Below are 24,085 nucleotides of genomic sequence, written 5' to 3' on the forward strand. Positions count from 1 at the left end.
GACACATACTCCTTTTAATGCTTTCTCTATTTAGCTCATTTAATTCTCACAAGAATCCCACAAGTGAATATGATTATTCCCAAGGTTACATGGTTAGCCAGGGGTTAGCCAGGATTTAAGACAAGGCAGTCTAGTTCTGTTGCCAAAGTTCCTCATCAGAACACCATGCTGCCTCTGTGCAGAGAGAGATGAGGCTGTACTTAAAGACAAAAGAAGCACATTGAAGCTGTATTTCTTTACTGCAAATTTTTCTTAAAAAACCTTTTTGCTTCAGCTGTTTTTTTTTCTTATATTAGTCCCTGGCTCCAACCTAATCTCAGCACCTGATAGAATAATAAATATAATAGTGGATTGGACAAACTGGGATACTTACTGTTGGAATTGAACCTTGAGATTTTCATAAATATAAATTTATAAAACGTACAAATTATATAATATACATTGACCATTTTATAATTATAATAACAATTTCTACTTTATATTTGTTATGAGCAAAATATCATACTAAGTTAAATGTACTTTAGTCATTAAAATAACTGCATATTAGGATTTATTTTGCAGAAAATGCAATTAAAGACTAAAGTAGATACCTGGACAATATTAGAATAGTGATTAAAATCAAGTACAGTTGGCTCATTACTCCCAGAATCTCATTTGTATATTGCGTATTTTGTTCTTTCTCATTTTCATGTGAGTCTGTAACAGAATTTTATTTCAGTTTTGTGTGTGCAGGTGTGGGAGGAGGGACAACTTTTTGCCTGTATTAGGAACCCCCTGCAATATCTCCCTTCCCCAACTGCTAGAGAGTTTGTCATTGGGAGGAAATAGGACCTTATTTTCCCATGATTTAGCTTCACAAATTCCTATAATTCATAGTGCAAATACTCTAAAGTTTCATCTCTTTTCGTGCCCAGTCAATGCCTAGTCAATTCTTCTAATTCCTTCTGGGAGAAAGCCTCACTTACGTGTTAAATTGTCTTTAATACCTGTTAATTATCCTGCTAAACTACAAAAGAGTCTGAGTTTCCAGTGTAGAAAACAGCATCTGATGTTGACTTTTCTGCTGAAAGGCAGGAAGTGAAAGTAGAAGAGCTTCAAGGAACAGGAAGGTAGTGATGGATAGCCATGGCACTGTATGAAACCATGAATTCTGAACCTCACCGTATGGGAGATTTTTTCTGTATTAGTTCATTTTACTAAGATTTAGCATGACACTGACACACGAATGGGTTCTGACTGATTTAGTGCTACAATATTTAAAGAATATATTTCTTCAACCTCTGTTTATAATAACTAAATTTCCATTTTTAGAGTTTTCTTTGCTCTATTTTTATGTTTTCTTCTATTTTAGAGACGGGTGCATAAACTATAGCTTTTTCATAGCAAGTTTAAATGAAAATTTAGATTCTTAGGAAACAAAGCAGGCAAAAATATTAAAAGGCCATAATAAAATGCATAGTTATTTTGCAAATTTCTTAACAAAGGTAAAAAACAAATTAAAGTTACTATTTCATTTTAAACACAAAAATAATATAAAGTAGTTGTTCACACTACCAGGCATTAAACCTAGTAACTATTAAATGCATTAAACCTACTCCTAATTATCCCTTGACAGAACTACTCCAGTAAGTATATAATTAATTTTGGGCCCAGTTCCCCACCCCCATATAGTATTAATAACCTTTTAATTTTAATATTATTTCAAACTTAAAAGAACAATTGCAAGAATAGTACAAGAAACTCCTTATCCAGGTTCATTAACTGTTTGCATTTTGTCCCATTTCCATTATTCTGGTTTTTTTTAGAAGCATTTGACAGTAAATTGTATACAACATGCACTCTAGCCACTTCAATCTTCATTTCCTAAGAACAAGAAAATTCACTTATATAACTCCAATGCAATTATAAAATAAAAAATTGAGATGATATTAACATGATATGATATTATAATCTATAGTTCAAAATCAAATTTTATCAATTGTTCCAATTGTGTCATTTATAGATTATTTTTTCTTGTCTGGGATAGGATTCAATCCACAATCATGCATTTTCAGTTTTCTTATTTCTGTAATCTCCCTTACTCTGAAATAATTTCTCACCCAATCCTTGTATTTTATTATCTTAATATTTTTCATGCATACCACTTATTTATACATATTTCTTTGGTTTTTTTTTTTTTTTTTTGGTATTGCAATTGAATTTTATTTTGTTCATAACACTCACAAAATGAATAATGTAAATATCCCATCCTTTTGTTCACTACATCAAATAGCTCTTTCAATTATACACCCTGGCATGCTGGGCCTGACTAATCGTTAGAGGAAAGGGGTCCCGATCCAGGCCCCGGGAGAGGGTTCTTGGATCTCCCTTAAGAAAGAATTCAGGGCGAGTCCACAGTGCAAAGTAAAAGCAAGTTTTTTATGAAAGTAAAGTGGTGAAAAGACAGCTACTCCATAGACGGAGTAGGATGTTCCTGAAAGTAAGAGGAGTGCATCCACCCTAGGTACAATGCTCGTATATGTGGGGAGATGTGTCCTGCTACAAGGGTTTGTGATAACATTAATTTTCTTAATTACTATATTTTGCAAGAATCGATATTATTATCTTTAAAGCAAAATTAGGAATACCTTTGTTCTACAGATATCAGGATATCTGGACACTCCCAAGTCTGGATCTGTTCAGTAAACATTATTAATTTGTTCCCTTAACCATAAACATCTAGAGGTTAAGAATGCCTAACTTTCTGAGAATGTAACCCAGTAAGTCTCAGACTCATTTTCCTATTTTCCTAGCCCTCACTCAAAATGGAGTAGCTCACTCTGGTTCAAACGCCTCTGACATCATGACTGGATATTTTCTAATGAATAATCTCTGCTTTCATTAATAAAACCAAAGTAGATATTTAGCTTTTTAATACTACGTGAATGATTAATCCCCATACACCTTTTTTGTTTGTTTGTTTCAGTTTGTTGGGTTTTTTACAGGCTTTAGTTTTATTGAGGTTTAATATGTACCGAATACAATTATCAATTTTAAGTCTACAATTGTTAACTTTTGAAAATGTATGTAATCATGTAACCATCATCACAATCATGTTATAGGACATTTCTACTGTACCAAAAAGTTCCATTTTGCAGTCAATCTCCTTCTCACCTGGTCTCCGGAAACAAGTGTTTTCTATCACTATAGTTTTCTCTTTTCTAGAATTTTAAATAAATTTATTACATCCAGTATGTTTTCTTTTCTATATGGTTTCTGGCACTTATCATAATGCTATTGGGATTCACCCACGTTATATATTCAGTAATTAATGCTTTTATTGTGGAATTGTATTCCCTTATATGGATATACCACAGTTTGTTTACCATTTACCTGCTGATGGACATTTTTCCAGATTTTGACCATTATAAACAAAGCTGTTTTGAACACTCACATACAGGTATTTGTTTGAACATATGTTTTTATTTCTCCTGGGAAATACCTAAAAGTGGAATTGCTGAGTCACATAATAAGTACATGCTTAATTTTATGAGAAACTACCAAACTGTTTAACAAACTAGCAATTCCTTCCTACGTTCCCATCAGCAAGGTATGAGAGTTGTAGTTTTTTCACATCCTTTCCATCTCTTGGTGTGGTCAGTCTTTTCTTTTTTTTTTTTTTTTCTTTTTTTTTTGGCTATTCTCTTGGATGAATTTTAGTATTTCATTATAATTTTAATTTGCATTTCCCTGATGACTAAAGAGGTTTTTATGTGCTTATTATGAATCTTTTATTTTTTAATGTAGTGTCTGTTAACTCTTTTTCCCATTTGTAATTTTGCTTATTATTTTCTTGAATTGTAAGAGAACTTTATTCTAATACAATTCTTTTACTGAATATACTTTTGCAAAAATTTCTCTCAGTCTATGACTTGCCTTTTCATTTTCATAATAGTGTCATTTGAGGAGTAAAAGTTTTCTGCATTTTTTAACTTATGACTGTAGTGATTACAATACAGTTATAGATTCTTAACATTTCATAGTCCACTCCCTGTAAATACTGATATACTTCACTTAAAATATAAGAACCTTCCATTAGTATAGTTTCATTTTATCTTCATTCTTTGTGCCATTATTGCCATACACATTGCATCTATACATGATAAGAACCTAAATATATTATTAGAATTTTTGTGTTAAACATTTATATCTTTTAAATAAATTAACAAGAGAGAAAATATGTTTTTCAGAAGTTTGATAATAATAATCCTATGTATGGTTTTCTCTGTTTAAAGCTCTTTGAGATTCATTGAGTTTTTATACCTGTAAGTTTATGGTTTCATCAAATTCAGAAATTTTGACCATTAGTTTTTCAAATACATATGTTAGATTGTTTGATAATTTTCCACATATCACTGAGTCTGCTTTTTTTCTTCTATCTTCTTTCTTTCTGTTCTCCAAATTAGATTATTTCTATTTATTTGAATTCAAGTTCACAGACCACTTCTCTGCCATCTCCCATCTGATAATCCACCAGTGAATTAATTCATTTTGGTTATTTACTTCTCTGTTCTAGGCTTTTTATTTATTAAGATTAATTAAGTTATAATTTCAATTTCTCTGCTATAATGACACATCTGTTATTTCATTTTTCCATATTTTTCTTCAAGTTTTTGAACCTATTATTAGTGACTACTTTAAATGTCCAATCTGCTGTTTTCAACATCTGGATTAGCTCAGTATTTGTTTCCCTTTCATCTTGACAACAGAGCACATTTTTCTGTTTCTTCATATATCAATTAATTTTTATCAAAAGTTAGAAATTATGTATTTTGTGTTATAGGAAATTTTTATCATGTCATCTTCCTTTAAAGAATGTTGAGCTTTTTTTATGTTTGTTTTTGTTTCATTTTTGGCAGGCAGTTGCATTTCTGGTGGATATATTTCAATCAAATCAGTCTTGATTGGATATTTTGTTAGGCTGAATCTATTTCAGTTTGAACTTAGCCTCTTGGCATACCTCTTTTTTTTTTTTTTTTTTTTTTTTTGGGAGACGGAGTCTCGCTCTGTCGCCCAGGCAGGAGTGCAGTGGCCGGATCTCGGCTCACTGCAAGCTCTGCCTCCCAGGTTCACGCCATTCTCCTGTCTCAGCCTCCCGAGTAGCTGAGACTGCAGGCGCCCACCACCACGCCTGTCTAATTTTTTGTATTTTTAGTGGAGACGGTGTTTCACTGTGTTAGCCAGGATGGCCTCGATCTCCTGACCTCGTGATCCGCCCGCCTTGGCCTCCCAAAGTGCTGGGATTACAGGTGTGAGCCATGGCGCCCAGCTGCCTCTTGGCATACTCTTATTCTAGCATGTGGTTCACACTCCTGGACATGGTGCTTACTCCTAAAGTATGACTTTTTGGTATATCACCTGAATTCCCAAGTCGTACTGAGAGACTCAGTAAAGTCTCTTCATTCAGCTGACAGGAGTTCCAAAATCCCCCAGTACTGCATGACCTCCAGTATCACCACCATTCACCTTTTAGCCATAAATCAAGTGATCTTTTCTAGATCTTCCAGAGTCTTTCTCTGTGCTTATGCAGCCTAGCTCAAGGATTCATGATGGATCTCCATGCAGATTTCTGCAGTGCCCTCTCTGTGCAGCTGCTGCTTCTCAGTTACCCTGCTCCACAAATACAGCCACTTCATAATATCAGAACTCTCATTTACGCTCTTAACTCAGTGAGTCTTCCTATTATGCTTTGTGGCAGAAAAGTATTTCAGCAGAAAACCATGGAATCACACGATATTCCATGGTTGCCATGGGATATTGTGTGACTTGCTTTATATCTTTCTCTTAAAGGACACAGCTCTTTGCTCATGTTCTTCAGTGCTTGAGAACAGTTACTTTGTATATTTTGTTCCATTTTGTAGATTTTATTTGCAAGTAGAGAAAGTCTATATAAGTTGTTCTGTCATGCCCATATCTACTTTTGCATTGCTTCCAAAATGATCTGAATGAAACAAAAATCTATGCTATCAGTGCTCACTTTAACACTTACTATTGTCATTCATTGCCTATATAATGACATTCAAACTCCTAAATAAGAGACTCAAGATTCCTTAATTTATAACTTTTCTGGAATCACTTTCCATACTCTTTTCCTGTAGTTTCTGCCTGTTTAACCCTAATGGTTTTCAATGTAATGTGCATGAGAATCATATAGTAACTATATGTTTAAAATGAATATTTCCCTTTCTACTTTACTCGCATTTAACTTGGTACATCTAGGGTATTCTAGGAATCTAAATTTTTAACAAACAATCTAGGAATTTTGATGTAAGCAATCTAACTCTACATATTGAGGATTACTGTTCAAGCATGGCAACTCAAATTATGGTCATATGATCAGTAGCATCCACCTCAGCTAAAAGATTTCAGAAATGCTGCTCTCATTTCCTATCCAGCCCTATTCAACCAGTACTATTCAGGGATTTCTAGAGAAACTTAACCAATAGGATTGGCGGATCTATCTATCTATCTATCTATCTATCTATCTATCTATCTATCTATCTTTCTTTCTGCCTGTCTGTCTGTCTGTCTGTCTATCTATCTGCCTGTCTATCTATCTAGAGACATATTTATTATAGGAACTAGCTCACACTATTATGGAGCCCAAAAGTCCCATGATCTTCCATCTATAAGCTGGAGAATCAGGAAAGCTGTTGGATTTGGTCCATGTCCAAAGACTTGAGAACCAGGAGAGCCTATAGTGTAAATGCTAGTCTGAGTCTAAAGGCCCCAGAACAAAGATCAGTGATGTCTGAGGGCAGAATATGGATGTCTCAGCTCAAATATAAACAAATTCACCTTCCTTCTACCTTTTAGTTCTATTTAGGCCTTCCAAAGATTAGATGATGTCCACCCATATTGGTGAGGGTGATCTTCTTTACTCAGTCTACTAATGAAAATGCTGGCAGGGCATGGTGGCTCATGCCTGTAATCCCATCACTTTGGGAGGCTGAGGCAGGTGGATCACTTGAGCTCAGGAGTTTGAAACTAACAGGGTAAAATCCTGTCTCTACTAAAAATACAAAAATTAGCCTGGTGTGGTGGTACACGCCTATAGTCCCAGCTACTTGGGAGGCTAAGGTGGGAGAATCACTTGAAGCCAGGAAGTGGAGGTTGCAGTGAGCCAAGATTGTGCCACTGCACTCCAGCTCAGCAATAGAGCAAGACCCTGTCTCAAAAACAAACAAACAAAAAAACTAATGCCTTCTGGAAATACCCTCACAGACACCCAGAAATCATGCTTTACTAGCTATCTAGGCATCCCTTAACCCAGTCAAGTTGACACCTAAAATTAAGCATCACAACCAGAATGTATATTTTTTAAAAAATCCCAGCTGATGTATTTGTAGACTAAAGTTTGAAGATTGCCATTTTGGATAACTCCATTCTTTAGGCCAAACAGTTCCACACATCTTTATTTTCGTTCTTATAATTTCTTCTGCTTAAATATTTTCTAATTTCTTTTCCTGATGCAAAATTATTGCTTATTTAAAACCAAGATAAATTGAATTTTCTTGAACTCGCAGACAGATATTATTGCACTCTCTTTTGGGTTTCAATTATTAAGTTTACATTATATTTTATTATAGCACTTATAATTATTTATTTGCATATTTCAAATGTTGGTCTGTGAACTTTGGACACTGGGACTGAGTCTTTTTCTTTGATTCCTCAGTATATGGGGCCTGTAAAGGATCCTTAAGAAATATTTGGAAATTAATGAGTGTCCAAACATTAGAAGAAACAATACTTGACATCTGTCGATATTATGTAGCTTAAGAAAGACTGTCAGCTTAGAAGCTAGACTACTTCTGTTCATATCTCAGTTATGAGACTTGCTAATTATGCATATTTAGGCAAATTGAGTTTTCCTTCTGCTCCTCAATTTTCTAACCTCTAAAATGAAGCAGATGGAATTATCTATTTTATTGTGTAGTTTAGAGTTTTAAGGAAACAAATCATATGCAGTACTTAGCAAAATACCTAGCATATAGTAAGTACTTAATAAAAATTAACCATTATTATTGTTGAACTCTAACTTCGACATTTATTGGAAACTAACATGTTTTTCATTTTGCATAGAAAAATTAAAAGAAATGGATTGGATTTTCTGGATTATTACACTCTAAAGAGATGAGAAAAGGTATCAAAGAAATGGTGTCTATACTTAGATCGATGGACTCCAAACATCTTTTATCATGTACTCTATAAAATTAGCACCCCCAAATGCATACATGTGTTCATAAATTATATACATTAACAAAAAAAAAATCAGTTAATAGCTTAAGACAAAATCTACTCTTTGGAAGACAATCAGTGTTAAAGTTTGTAGCTATACATTTATATTTCAAATAGCCTTTCTGATAATATAAAATATTTTGACAAGTTTATTACAAATATGATTAGATTAGAAAATTGATTTATATGGAGCTCAGATTGGTAGAAAAAAGTACCAGCTTTTTCTTTGCTGCTTCTTACCTTAGTAATATACATGTTGTGTATTTTCTTCACAGGACTCTCTTAAAGATATCTGCTAATTTTGTCTATTCAGTTAAAGTGTCTATTCAGTTAAAATTTGATATTAAAATTTATAAACCCACTTACTTTGGCTCACATAAGCTATGGCACATCCCCAATAACTAAAAATTTTTAAAAAAAGAGTGAAAGAGAGGCAGCTCTCAGTCCTTTCCTATGTAGAATTTTAAGTATTTGTATATTATACTTTGGGTACTATATGTGACACATGACTAGCTGATATATGAACTGAAGCCGCCAGTGTAAATTTACATGTTAAACATGAATGAAATTTCATTCATCTTTATATATAAATGTATATAAGTGGATTTTCTAATTCTTTTTGTACCTAATGAATTTTATTACAAGATTCCTGTCACATTTATAATCCCTCTATAGGGCATACTTCTTTAGGTGGTATCTAAATTGTAATCCTAAAATGAAACACAAGACTTTGGGGAAAAAAGTGAGACCTCTGATATAGTTTAGAAGATCTTAATTGAGAAAGCTAATGAACAAAATCCTATTAGCCCATCTAATGTAGCCTTACATGTAACTCTCATTCAATATGCAGACAAGTCACTTAATGAAATTTCTTTCATGAGAAAGAAGTAGCATTTTGATTCATTAACTTTTTTTTAACATTTCATATGATAAAGGCAAATATTGAATGGTAATGGTCATTTATCCCATCCTATATATTTCTTGCAAGATCTAATTCCAATCATTCAGAAACAGAACTCATTTTATATAGGTGTTACAAAGGGGAAGGACCCGAATGGGGGAAAAAATCGAACTAAACCTATGTTGCCTGGCTTACTAGACCTACGTATTTTTTGTTACATAACTGTGCCCATCAGAAAACTCTGTTTTCTATCAGTGGCGATTCGTAGCCTGAATCATTGCATTAATATCTTTTATCTTGACTTTTTTTTCCTCTTTAGCACATATATTTGATTGCAAAGTTGAAATTTTGTTTTCAACTATCCTGAAACTAAGACCCTAAGTAAGTGTTTCATACTTTCTAAATGCTATCGATTTAGACCAAGGTTCCACAGCCTTGGCACTACTGACAGTTTGTATTGGGTAATTCTTTGTTGTGGGAGGCTGTCCTGTGCATTATAAAAATGTTTAGCAGCATCCCTGTCCTCTGTTCTCTAGACGACAGCAGCCACTTCCCTCATGCCAATTGTGAGTACCAATAATATCTCCAGACATCACCCCTGAGAGGCAAAAATCACTCCCAGTTGAGAACCACTGATTTAGAAGACAGATTACAATATTTATTAACTTAAATGGAGTTTTTAAATCTAAGTTACTTTTTTATTTGAGCAAATAAAGGTTCCTGATTAAAGATTGCATTTTCCCTAAATGGTAATTTGACAAGACAGTTATAAGAAGAAGTACTTTGAAGAAAAAAAAAAAAAAAACTCAAAAAAAAAATTCCCACTTTTTGCATATTTAACAATTCTCCAGTTAATGATGACTTTTAAACACTTTAATAGTAGATTTTCACTTAAGAAACTAGAGAAAATTTTTACTCATAAATTAGAGCAATCATTAAGATAGCTTGTTTATATGCACATTTCCTTTTAGTAATGAAATATTTCATAGTCTCTTTCTAAATGAACATATTCTCAATAAAATCTTTATAGGATCCTAGCTGAAGATGGTAATTTGTAATTTATGCTTCAATTCTTATACCAGACAGTATTATTTCCTGGAAAACCTTCCCTGATCCCTCCCAAGTTTGGGTTAGGTATTGCTGCATTGTACTCTCTTAGCACCCAGTACTTATTATACTGTGTATGCTACTGTATATTATTACTTAGCTAAATCTTTATATTTTCCTCTATATTAGGGGTCATAATCTCACATATTTTTAAGGATGACATAAGTAAATGAAAGTGTTGGATAATATAACAGACAATGATAAATGGGAACTTAAACTCAAGACTGAATATTTTTGAGATACGAGAGAGTGGCAAAGACTGTGGTAACTTAGAAAGCATATGCCTCATGTAAAGGGAATGGTCACTCTTCAGCTTCAGTTAATCATTGTCATGTAAAAATGTAGACCCATTATTTCCCTAAATTTCAGAGAATCATAAATGATGTGAATTTTCCTAATATTTCAATGTTGGCCATTAATGCAGATTTTTAGTTATAAATACTCTACAGGCTAAGCCATATATATTTCCATTCCTCTTGTAGCCTGTTCGTAATCTCTGATAGTAATTATGAGCATCATCAAGGCAGAGATCAGATCCAAGTTGTTTATCATCTTATTCTGAGTGCTTAGGACAACCCTTTATGTACACACATTAATAAATCGATGTTTTATAAGTGAAGAATGAAGTTACAGTTCTATGGTAACTGGGGAGAAGAAAAGTATTTCAAGGGAGGTAGAATCAGGTTGACAATGGGCAAAATAGTCTCCTATTTGGGCCACTAGAATAGGAAATTGTCAGATATCTCTTTAAGGGATATTTTAGTAAATTCTGGGAAGAAGAGGATATAAAACTGGGTTGAAAATAAATCGAGTTAGGGAAATGGAGGCTATAAACATTAATTGCTCTTCCAAAAAGTATAAGATTGGGCAATATTTGAAGAATGGCCAGATCAGGAAGGTTACTGAAACAGCATTGTTCTATCTTTTTAAACTCTTTCTCTTTGTATAAACATAAAAGTTCAGAGTTTGTTTAAATATTATTTTTAAACTTTAAAATATATATTATGTTATAGCTAAAAACAAATTTTAAAAATTAGAATATTCATTATGCCTTTTCAAGTAGCATGTATTTACTTCCTCCACCCCACTGCAATAGCTAGAGATTCTTATTATCCTCTTCCTGTTAAATCATCACTATATTATTAAATGAGAGATGATTTAAGGATGTTCAAGGGCCAATTGGAAGCATGCTGCAGGGAGAAAGACATTATGGAAAATGAGAAAATAGAAGAAGGAGGGTTGGCAGAGGTGAGGGTAAAAAATAGGTCTAAAGCAAGAGTACAGATACTCAATCTAAGAGTATGTTACTTCTCTCTTTTTCTCTTTTTTTTTCCAAAATTTCAAGCAAAGTCAAGTATTTCCACCACACTGAAACTCTTAAAAACTGATATCTTTTGTGAAAATAAATCCAAAATTATTTCAACAAGAGATGTATAGGTATGAACCTTTGTGAGTGAGCAGTTATTTTCATACTGATTAATGGATACTTTCACTGGGGATGTCTATGATGCATGAGGCAGCTCTAGTCCATTAAATTTTAATGCCTGGAACTAAGTACATTTCATACTGAAGCCCTGAATAGTTCCTTGTCCTAAAGGAAAACTTAATAATATTCTTCAACACCTCCAAAATTGCTTTTTTAAAAAACTGTTTTCCTTAAAAAACACATAAACTTTAACAATTGCTATGCTGGTGAAGAAAAAATATACTTAGAGAAACACATTTTGAAAAAATTTATGTATATGTCCCTATTTTATATCCAGAAACTTAGTTTTCTTTCCAAACCAAGTTCAGCTCCTTCTTGGAGTTTGTTATGACACTTCAGAGAATATTAGAGGTGAATAAGGTATTACAGAAAAGAATTTAGTCCAACTCTGTAACCCTACAGGTAAAGAAATGTAAGTATTTTATGACTAAACATCTCTTGGGACAGAGTGGGCTGAGTCATAAGGTGAATATTCTCATAGAGGTAGGCCAATCTTGGGGGTGATACATTTAATATGAATATAAGCTTACACCTGTAAGTATATTGAGTTTATAAGCATTTGCACATACATTATGTCATTTGATCTTTATTACAACCTTGTAAGATAAGTAAGGTAGGTATTATATTTCTTTTTATACAAATGAGGAATATAAGGTCAGGGCTTATACACGAAAGACAAATTATTAGTAGTTGAAGGATAATGGGGGGAGGAGGAAATAACATGATGTATTAAGAAAAGCATAATATTAAAAAACAGAAGACCTGATTTCAAATCCCAGTTCAGCCTCAATTTAAAGTTACATTAAAGAAACACATTTTATGCTATGGAATGTTAATTGGGTTCTCTGAAAAGTGGTCTCTGAAAAGAATATAGGAGTACAAGAGATTTATTTAAAGGTGACACCTCTGAAAGGAAAAGGAAGGAAACAGAATTGGTTATGGGGTGCTGTCAGATCCCAATACAGATCTGCTAAAATCTCTGCCAGCCCATTGAGGAGCTCCAGAGGAAAAATTGCCTATGAAAGGAGTGCCACATGGGGTAGAAATGTTGAGTCCCTTCTTTTACCACCACCTTACTCAGTCATTGACTGGGAGTAAGGACCACCCTGAGAAGAGACTGACCACAGCTCTAACGCTGCAGTGGATCTTGAAATAACTGAGAAAGCTGCCAGCAAACCACCATCCTGCCACACTCTTCATAAAGAGAGGTCTCAGTGGCATATCTATTTCTGCCACACATGAGGAAATGCTCATGATTCTACAATATATGATAAAAGGAAATTACCTATATGTAGAATTAGATCAATAGTGTCCATAATAACAATTATTATGTGTCAAGCATGGTACTAAACACATTACAACACTATCTAATTTAATCCTCACAACAATGCTATGAGAATGATACAATTGTATATTCATTTTACAGACAAAAACTTGACAGCTCAAAAGGTTAAGAAACGTGTCACAAATGGAGGAAGTGCCCATCAATATGGAAACACGAGTTTGCTTTGCTGGGGTAGCTTGTGCTCCATCTAGTTGCACAAACATACGTACATAGGACAAAGAATGGAAGGGAAAAGTACACACATAAATAATAGTGATTATATGGTAGCACTGTGGGTTATTGAATTATTTATTCATTTTCTTTGTTTTTTACATTTTCTTCTCAGAGGTATTCTGGTTGCCTGTTGAGGCATAACAAACTATCCCAAACTTGGTCCTCTAACGAAACTATTTTCTTATTCTCATGTCTTCTTAGTTCAAAAATTCAGACAGGATGCTGTGTGGATGGCTTGATTCTGTTCCACAATGTTTAGAGCCTCACCTGAGAAAATGTGAATGAATGGGTTTATTCATCAGCCGGTAGACAGGAATTCTCTGGAGGCTTAACACACTGACTGGGATAACTGGAAGGCTGAACTTAGCTAAAACAGTTGACTGGAGAGCCTTCATGAGCGATGTGCCTTCTCCATGTGGACTGCATTTTCTTATACCATGGCTGACACAGGTTAGTCAGATTTGTTACATGGTAGATCAGGGATCGCAAAGCGTGTTTTTCAGCAAACAGGAAGGAAGCCGTGTGGTCTTCTATGCCCTAGCCTTAGAAAAGAAATACTCTGCTCCACGCTATTGGTCACAATCCACCCAGGTTCAAGGGGAAGGGACATTGAAAGCAAATATCTGTGGGTAGAGTATAGATGAATGCTCATAAAACCACCAGAAAGTATATTTTGTCCACAATCAGAAGAAAGTACATTTGTATACATCAGTTTATTTTCTATACTGAAATAGAGTTGAAAATTTTTTTTGTTAATAAATACATTTTAAAAATGGATGTGATATGGTAGTAGAGGATTTGAGCTCTGTGACATAGTGGTCGCTTATCTTGACTTTATCCATAGCAATAATCACAGAGCTAACAACAAAGCAGGATATTAAGTAAGCGTTGTTTTAGAGTTTTATGGGTAGTACAGAGTTGCATTTACTACCATTACAACATGTTTTTATCCATTTACATACATTTTGGGAGATCAATTTTCCCTCAAATTCTATTTCTCAAGGATATAGCTGGAGTGCTTTTTTGTCTAAGCCTTGTTCTTCTGCACATGGATTTTCTTCTGTTTAAAAATAATAAATATGATACACACAAATACATTACAAAGAGCTTATTTATCTCACACTTATAGGATGCTTCTGTGTGTCACATTGAATAATAATGCTTTAAATTTAGCTAGAGAGTACATAAAGGAAACTTGCCAGTTCTCTAAGCAAGTCTTAACAGACTTTCTTTTAAAAACATTGCCATTAGATGTTTGTTATATATGGCAAACTGCAAGCAATAAATGAGATCAAACTTAGAGTATTCGAAATGTGCCCTATATTTGCATTTTACAGAAAATTTTTTTCCAGGAGGTGTGCACCATATTGCTGACTCTTAAAATTATTCCATTAGGACAAAATATTCCTGTAGAGTAAGAGACTTATCAGTTAAATACAACAAAAATATGTCCTCTCAAGTTTTTCCTTGAGACTGGATCAGGAAAACCACTATGGAAATTCAGAAGTGAAGTACTAACTTTGGAGTCCAACAGACCTGGGTTTGCATTCCACCTTTAACACTTACAAACTAAGGTTCAGTTAGCACTTTAAATTCTTTGAGCCTGAGTGACACCGGCTATAAAATAGGGTTAATAATTATTTTCTCTCATAAGTAAATTGTGAAGCTTAAGTGAGAGGATATATATAGAACACTTTTCATGGAACTTGACTTATAGTAAGCAATTTATATGCAGCAATTACTGATTTATGTTTATTATCTTTAGCATAGCTGCATAAGATAAAAGTTTTATTTTGGTAGTATTCAGTTAAAAAGTATTTAGACCAATTAGAGGTCAATCTTGAGAAATCCAACCAAGGTATGAAAGGATAAATTATTACTCTTAACTTTTGACCTTACCATTTGCCTTTCTGAAGGAATCCTAATATACTTTTAAAAAATTTCACAAATATTGACTGAATAAGGAGAAAATACAAAGATACTTGAGGAAAGGATAAATGTGTGTTTACTAAAACTGCCTAACAGATAAATGTTTCACATGCTCTGTGATTTATATAACATTTATTTTAATTGAGCCTAGTACAGTACTTGGCAGAAAATAGACATTTATTAATAAATATTTGTTGAATAAAACAGTATCCCTCTTCTACTGTTTTATACAAGTTATTTATGTATTAAATATGTAAACCATTTGTCAGTTTTATATGTTGTGAATATTTCTCCAACTCATCACTTGCGTTATTGTGTTTTTAACACTTTAATTTGCTCAAATCTATCATATTTTCTCTCTATTTTAAAATATAACTTTATGCTTAAAAAGATCTTCCCTACTACTCTGCATTTAAATTTACGACCATCTGCAGGAAAAATGTTTTAAGGCAATGTTTTTCCTATTTATCTCAAGACTACTCATGCCTTTATCCTTCCCTAAGGTTATTGGTAAAGTGAGAGTTAACTCCTGTGAACTGTTTTCTCTGGAGGAGGAATTCTCAGTTTCTGGCAGCCTATCCACAGTTAAACTAGTAGACTTTTCTCATTTCCAGTACTGGTACAGCCTTTTTCCATGTTTTATTCCTTTGTTTGTTTCAGTGCCTAACTCATGAAGCAGAGGGAGTGGAGTTAGAAGGAGGAGGTGAAGGGAAAGGGGAAAGAGAAGCTAAGTGATGAAATCAAATCAATATTTTATTTGGAAGGTACCATTCATTGAGATTATACTGAGCCGCAGACTCCCATGTCCAATAATAACAAATTGTATTGAGTATTGTGGTGCCAGGTACCTTTTAATTGCTTCACAGATATTATCAGAACAATTTTAAGATGAATATAATTACTCTTTTCTTTTTATATAATCAAGAAAATTTGCAAAGAGGGGTGACAGAACTGCTCCAGTTCACATAGTCATTGTCAGAGCTGAAATTCTAATTAGGGAGGCTAATTCTATGACCTGCATCTTAACCCTGCATTATATGCAGCTCAAATTTAACATGTGAAAATGAAACATTTTACTTCTGCCTCAAAATCTGCTTCTTCCTGGTTCTTCCCTATCTCTCTCTCATTTTATTTCCCTATTGCTTATTGCACTTGGAAAAAAATCCAAATACCCCATACCATGGCCTAGAAGGTTCTGCAAGATTATACATCTTTGACCTCATCTTGAAAACTTTTTTTCATTTGTTTAACCATTCACTCAACGTTGGTCTTGTTGCTGGTCTTCGAACACAACAAACTTATATCTGTCTTACAACTTTTGCACTATTTTTCATATTTTAATGTTTATCCTTGAAATTGTGACTTTCTGCCATTTACCATTCATCTAAAAGGTCACCTCTGCAGTGAAGCTTTCCCTGATTAACCAGTTTAAAATAGCCATCTAATCATTTGTCTGTTTTCATCTCATAGCAGTTGATACTTTAAGCTACTGTATAGCAATTTCTTATTTGTTTACTTTTTGTCTCATCATTCATATAAACATAAGCTCTGTGTAAAATATAAGCTCTGTGAGAGCAGGGATTTCACTATCTTTACTCACTGCAGTGTCACCACTGCTCAGAAAAGAGTTTAATACACCAGATATGCTCAATAAATACTTGTTTGGCATATAAAGGGTGTATTGAAGAGAGAAATGCATGATCAAAACTGGATGTAGGAAAATGTATCTAATCGTATGGAGGATGGACTGCAGTGAGAAAAAGTATTAGTTGAGGAGACTAGTTAGGAAGCTGCATAATATGGAGGATGATGCTAGAAATAAGGAGAAGAAATGTGAGAAGTATAAGTCAGTTAAAACCAGGAAAATTCTGAAACTGAGCTGAAGGGACTCTAGGTCCCTTGGAATAAAAAAGTGCCATTCATATAAGTAAGGAATGTTAGATGACAAGTCAGCCTGGGAAAATTATAAATGATAATTACAAGAACAATTTCGAATTTTGCATTTGAGATGCCATTAATAGGCAAAATATATGGGACTCAGAGTTAGCAGAGAAGTCAGGACCAAAGCTGCATTTGTCAGATTGTGTAAGAATTACCAAAGTGGGATTTAGGAATGGGAAAGCAGCTTAGGGCTAAATTTCCAAATCATACACTTTTAGAAGACAGTCAGAAACAAAGAATAGGCAACAAAAAGGAATCAAAGAATGTATAGTTTTAGGAAAGCAAAGGAGACAAGAATTTTGAGACAAGAGAGATGATCTAATCATAGAGAGAATGACTACAAAGACACTGGTTTTGATAAATAGTTTACCTTTAGAAATTGAGGAAGTGATTTGAGGAGACTGGTGAGGTCCTTAATGCCTCTGGTGGAAGAAACAGTCATGGTGACTTCTCCTGGTAATACAATGCAAAGAGAAGTGGGAAATAATCTGCCTTAGTGAGGAGTAGTGTGAGAACAGCAAGATTCAATGTAGAATAAGTATGATGAACTCATTTGAGATTTATGTGGAACTTGGGTATACCTACCTAAAGATTGCTAAAGAAATGAGATTGGAACTGTCAACAGATTCAATATCTTTTTTTCAGAAGGTTGGAATATGGAGGCAAGAATAGGGATAAAATTAGCTTAGCTTCAGTGGGAAAAAAAACCTTTTTTTTTTTTTTTTATAATGGAGAAAACATAAGTTTATAGTTCAAGCATATAGATCCAATGCAAGAAGAAAGGTTGAAGATGCAATATTTATTTCACTTTCTTGAGAAAGCAAATAGAAAAAGGAGAAGATTTGGAAACTATAACATTAATTTTACTATTTGTAGCTCTTTACCAAAGTTTTTTCATTTTTTAGAACTTCTTGTAGGCCTTTATGTAGGTGTGACAGCATTAAAAAATCAAACTTTGTCTTTTAATGGTAAAGTTTTCTTAACAAACAGTATTTGATATTATATGTATGTAAGCCATAAATGCACTGGCCTATCTTATGACTTTACTTTATTGTTACTTGGTGTGTTGATAGACCAAACATTATAGAAGTTGTGGTTTAAATTCCTACTTTGAGGCTTAAACATGGAAATCTTTGTATTATAAAGATTATATACAATACAAAATTACAATATTGAATTAGAAAATAAAAAGTCAATGAATGTTAATTGCTATTAATATTATAAATATTATTTCATGTATTTCCAGAGGCAGAAATACAATACAAATAATATTATAAAAAAGTAAGAATAATTGTTGCACAAATTTTTCAAATTTAGAGGCTCAAATAATGGTTCTAACATATTCACTGGTAAAATGAGTCAAGTTAAGAAAGATATTATGAATTAATTGTTCATAGATTTAATGATATTATGTATTTGATAAGAAGAAATTACTGAACTATCATGAAACAGCCTACTGGGCTGCATGCACTTTGTTCAGTACTTGGTTCATGCTCTCTTCTTAGATGGCATATTTCATCCTCATCTCTAAAAGAAAAAAAAATAAATCTTTAAACTGTTTCTGTAAATTCCTGACCTCACTGGGAGTTAATTCTAGTTGCTGGGAAAGCATATTCATTGGAGTAACCTACATGTAAAACTGAGTTTGTGGTTGCAAGAGTCTCACCATAGGAAATGTCCTTTATGTCTGTCTTGTTCAAGTGGTAGAGGATTGATTAGAACTGAACACCTTTGTCATTTGGTCCTACATTTCTACCATCTGAGAACTATTCTCTGATATCTAAGGTGCTCTTATGCTAGAAATCGCACTTAAGTTTCCTTTAAGCACCTGAACTGGCTGATAGACAGAAAATCAATACATCTAGTTGCACAGCTTTTGAACTTGTTACTAGCAGAAAAGTAACACTAAAGATATGTTTCCTTACAGGATAATGCAGAATTGATCACTTCTCTGCTTCACAGTGGAGCTGATATACAGCAGGTTGGATATGGTGGCCTCACTGCCCTCCATATTGCTACAATAGCTGGCCACCCAGAGGTAAATCATGCCTTTAGCACCTGTGAAAACAAAGATTATTTACTTTTTGGGTCTTGTTCTTAACTGTTTTCAAATACTGTCTTTGAGACTCTACAGCTTGGTTTATTTTTTAGCTATTGAACACATTCATTTCTTACTGGGGTAAAATTTCGCTGTATAAATGAGCTTTGGGGACGGGCGCGGTGGCTCACGTCTGTAATCCCAGCACTTTGGGAGGCTGAGGCGGGCAGATGACGAGGTCAGGCGATCGCGACCATCCTGGCTAACACGGTGAAACCCCGTCTCTACTAAAAATGCAAAAAATTAGCTGGGCGTGGTGGTGGGCGCCTGTAGTCCCAGCTACTTGGGAGGCTGAGGCAGGAGAATGGCGTGAACCCAGGAGGCGGAGCTTGCAGTGAGCGGAGATCGCGCCACTGCACTCCAGCCTGGGCGACTGAGCGAGACTGCCTCTCAAAAAAAAAATAAAAAATAAAAAAATAAATAAATAAATAAGCAAGCTTTCGCTAGTCAATTCAGTCAATTTTCTAACAGTGTATTCAATCATCAGTTAACATAACAATAACATAGCTAGATATACAGAGGCTTTATAGCAGCTCAATTTCCACAACTTGCCAAGTTAACCTTGGGAAAGTTACTGAATCTCATGACCTGCCTCTTTTCTTCACTTATAAAATAGGAATATTTGTAAGCCTATTATAATGATTAAATTACATAATTTATATAAATCACTTTATCGTTTGCTTAATGCAGAGCAAGGACAAAATGAAAAATCATTCACTCGTTTATCTACTTATGTATTACTTGAATGAATATTTATTCATCACCTATTATGCACCAGATACTGTTCTAGGTGCTGGGATGACAGTAGCAAGAAAGGCGAAATTTTCATTTTGTAGAGTTTAGCTGTAAAGAATAAAATAGACAATAAAGACAAGAAAATATTATGTAATTTTAATTAGTAGTAAGTACTATAAAAATAATAAAGTGAGGTAAAATGAAAACAATGAGAAAAGGGGGCACTATTTAAAATAAGCTATACAGAAAAGGTCTCTGAAAGGAGGTGATATAGGAAAATAGATTTAAATGTAATGAGAATGTCAACCATGTAAAAGGACAGAAAAGAATTTCAAGCTTAAGGAATGGCACTTGCAAGGACCCTGAGGCCTAAAAAAGCTAGATGAGATTGAGGGACATAATTGAGTCAGAGTTTTAGAGTGGAGTGAGCTGGAGGAAGAATGATGAAGACAAGGTCTGGTGAATGGTTCCAAGCCAAATCACACAGTGTTTTAAAGGTCACAGGAAGGACTCTGGATCTTGTCTTAAATTTAAAGTATTAATTTTATATATCCTATTATGGGAAGAACTTCCATTTGCATGATTTGGCTAACTTCACAAATCCTCATGGAATAGTTTTTATTGCCACTGCCATTTGATAGATATAAAACTAAGGCTCTTATATAATAATTGTCTTGACAAATGACAAAGCTATTGAGGAAAAGAATCACGTTTGGAATCCTGATCATTTTACTCAAAATCCCATGATTGTCACACTTTATCAATTGTGGAAACACCAATAGCTCAACAATGTAAAAGATGAGAAGTCTCATATCCTCATTATTAAATAGTTATGTTTCTCCCTTTTAGTGATGTTGCAAATTCAATTATACCTTCTTCACTAATACACACACATATGCACACAAACTGTGAACAAATAGAGCTGCATATAAAATTATACATGAAGCCTATAAAATAGATGTGATCCATCTCTCTTGACAGTGTCATTTCAAAGGGCTCTTACATACAATAAATATTAAAATATCTCATTGAGAGCAAAATAATTTCCTTCATGTTGACATTTCCACTCCTTTCCATATCACCTTATTTCCTGGAAAATAAATCCTTTTGGTGAGATTCATTGTAAATATAAGTGAGTTTGTGGTACTTGTGAGGAAAGGGGAAATTCCATTAGATTCACTTAAATATAAATGTTTTCCAAAAAAAGAAAGAAAAAACGGAGGCCACTGATAAAGTAAATGAGTGGTAAACATTAAGAAATCTGGGTGAAATAATTTATGAGTTAGACACTAAGTTCTAGCAAAACATGATCAACCTCTTAATGCAGGAAAATGACAGACTATGTCTTCAAAACAAAATGCTTTTTTTCCCTAATGTGTTGATTACATTTGTGAATGATAGCATTACAAAGGCTTCTAAAGCAAAGAGTTAGTTAAGAGTTTAGTTTCTTCATCTTCTATTCAAATAGCTCTGTTTTCTTTCTTTCTAAATCATAATATGGAAGAAGGTATTATATTGATTTTACCAGACTTAGGGCAAACTTCACCAAAGTGTTCCAAATAGATCTCTACTCTTGCCTTGCAATTCTTCATGGGTTTTCTGACTTCCCTCATTAGCTGATATTTGATGACTTTTACAGTCAACAGCTAACACAGCAAAAAGCCAGTATAGATACATTAGCCTTTATTCTCTTCTTCTATGGGGGGCTAATTAAATTACTGATCAGATAATAAAGAAAAGGGTATCCAAAAATATCTAAAATAATTATATTCAAAATGAATGTATTTGTTGGATTATTCTTTGAAAACTATTAGCATTGACTCTTGACCAATGTGGGAGTTAGGAGCACTGATCCCCTGTACAGTTGAAAATCTATATATACATTTTGACTACCCTAAAACTTAACTATTTATAGCCTACTGCTGATTGGAAGCCTTATTGATAATATAAACAGTCCGTTATCACATATTTTTAATGTTACATGTATCATATACTATATTCTTAAAGTAAGCTAGTGAAAAGAAAATGTTATAAAGAAAATCATAAGGAATAGAAAATATATTTACTATTTATTAAGTGGAAGTGGATAATCATAAAGGTCTGCATTGCCATTGCCTTCACATTGAATAGGCTAAGGAGAAGGAGGAAGAGGAGGGGTTGGTTTTGCTGTCACTGGGGAGGCAGAGATGAAAGAAAATCCATGTATATGTGAACTCGCACAGTTCAAACCTGTGTTGTTCAAGGGTCAATTATAATTGTAGTAAATACTCACTGTCAATATATCTTTACCCATATGTATTAATTCATTTAACGTTTTTGAGCCCCTATTTTGTCTATAAACGGTTAGAATATAGGAATATAGGAATGATACAACAAAATAAGACATAGATTTTCCCCCTAAATATTTTGTAATGTAACTGGGCACACAAAATAAATATGCAGAAAAAACATATAAGCAATTCAAAAGTAAAACAGCAATATAGTTATAAGTAAGGAGTAGGAAGGATGAGAGTAGGTTTGATAATTAGGAATACAGGTGTTCCTCAACTTATGATGGGATTATATCTGAGTAAATCTGTCACGAGTGGCAAATATCATAATGGAAAGTGCATTTAACACACCTACCCTACTGAACATCACAGCTTAGCCTAGCTGACATTAACCGTGCTCAGAACTCTTACACTAGTCTATGGTTGGGCAAAATCATCTAACAGAATACCTCTTTCATAAGAAAATGCTGAATATCTTATGTAATTTATTGGATACTGTATTAAAAAATGAGAAGCAGAATGGTCGTACGGGTACTCAAAGTATAGTTTTCACTGATATGTATCACTTTCATGCCATTGTAAAGTCAAAAAATTGTAAGCTGAACCCTCATAAGTTAGGGATTATCTATAATTAGAAACATAATAATATAGAGAAAATCTCAGAGAACACAAAATTAGAAGAGTTAAGAGTTTAGTGAGGATAGAGATTGTATAAGTCCATTTTCACACTGCTAATAAGACATACCTGAGACTGGGCAATTTTCAAAAGAACAAGGTTTAACTGGACTTACAGTTCCACATGGCTGGGGAAGCCTCACAATCATGGCAGAAGGCAAGGAGAAGCAACTCATATCTTACATGGATGGCATCAGGCAAAGAAAGAATAAATGAGACGCAAAAGCGGAAACCCCTGATCAAACCATCAGATCTCCTCAGACTTATTCACTACCACGAGAACAGTATTGGGGGAACTACCCCTATGATTCGATTATCTCCCACTTTGTCCCTCCCACAACACATGGGGATTATGGGAGTAAAATTTAAGATGATATTTGGGTGGGAACACAGAGCCAAACCATATCAGAGATTAATGTGGACTCAAAGAGTTAGGGAAGGAGTTATGAGAGGGGATTTAAAACTGAACTAGTCTTTAAAGAATGATGAGAACTAGACAGCAAAAATAAGAGGGATCTAGCCCAAAAACAGGAAGGAAAGAATGAGCTAAGCACATTTAAGGGACAGTGAGTAAAATAACATGAAACAAACTGTGAAGAGTTCCTGTAGGTAAAATTAGGTGTTAAGAATGGACCAGACTAAAGAAACTTGGAGAGTAGAAGTCTAAGGAGTTTAATTCAATGCAAGAAGCAATTTCTGTGGTTTATAATATATAACATACAAGAGTAGGTGGTGTGGTAGATTAAGAGATTAGTAGAATACAGAATTTCTCACTCTTTAAAGAAAGTTAAAAGAACCAATGTGATTTTTTTTCCCCCATAGGAAATAGGGAGCTATTGAGAAAATATTTCGGCAAGAGAATAATTGGAGATTTGATAAGTAATGTGTTTAAAAGGATTTCTTTGACTGCATTATTTAGCATGAATTCTAGTGCGATTACATGATGATTAAACAAACAAAGATAAAAGCTTGGGTAAAGGATTCAATTTGGAGGAAAAATCAATTAGCTCCACACATGTTGATTTTCTGATGACATCCAAATTTTCAAGTGGAAATGTTCGTTAATCATTTAAAAACACACAAACGACATTTAATGGACACATTTGGG

The 24,085-nt window shown here is 33.8% G+C and overlaps 1 protein-coding gene across 9 annotated transcripts in view; it reads left to right on the forward strand.

Moving 5' to 3' along the window:
* Window positions 1-24,085, forward strand: part of LOC101000074 (serine/threonine-protein kinase TNNI3K) — a 309,317-nt gene that overhangs the window by 13,288 nt on the left and 271,944 nt on the right. For 8 of the 9 annotated variants that reach the window (XM_021943016.2, XM_017962538.3, XM_009211007.4 and 5 more), the window contains exon 5: window positions 19,127-19,237. The exons of the other annotated variant lie outside the window; for it this stretch is intronic. In XM_021943016.2, the coding sequence (XP_021798708.1) occupies window positions 19,127-19,237 (111 nt within the window). The remainder of the gene's footprint in view (window positions 1-19,126; window positions 19,238-24,085) is intronic. 9 annotated transcript variants of the gene reach the window in all.

Source organism: Papio anubis, chromosome 1 (assembly GCF_008728515.1).
Source record: "Papio anubis isolate 15944 chromosome 1, Panubis1.0, whole genome shotgun sequence".
Taxonomy (NCBI): Eukaryota; Metazoa; Chordata; class Mammalia; order Primates; family Cercopithecidae; genus Papio; species Papio anubis.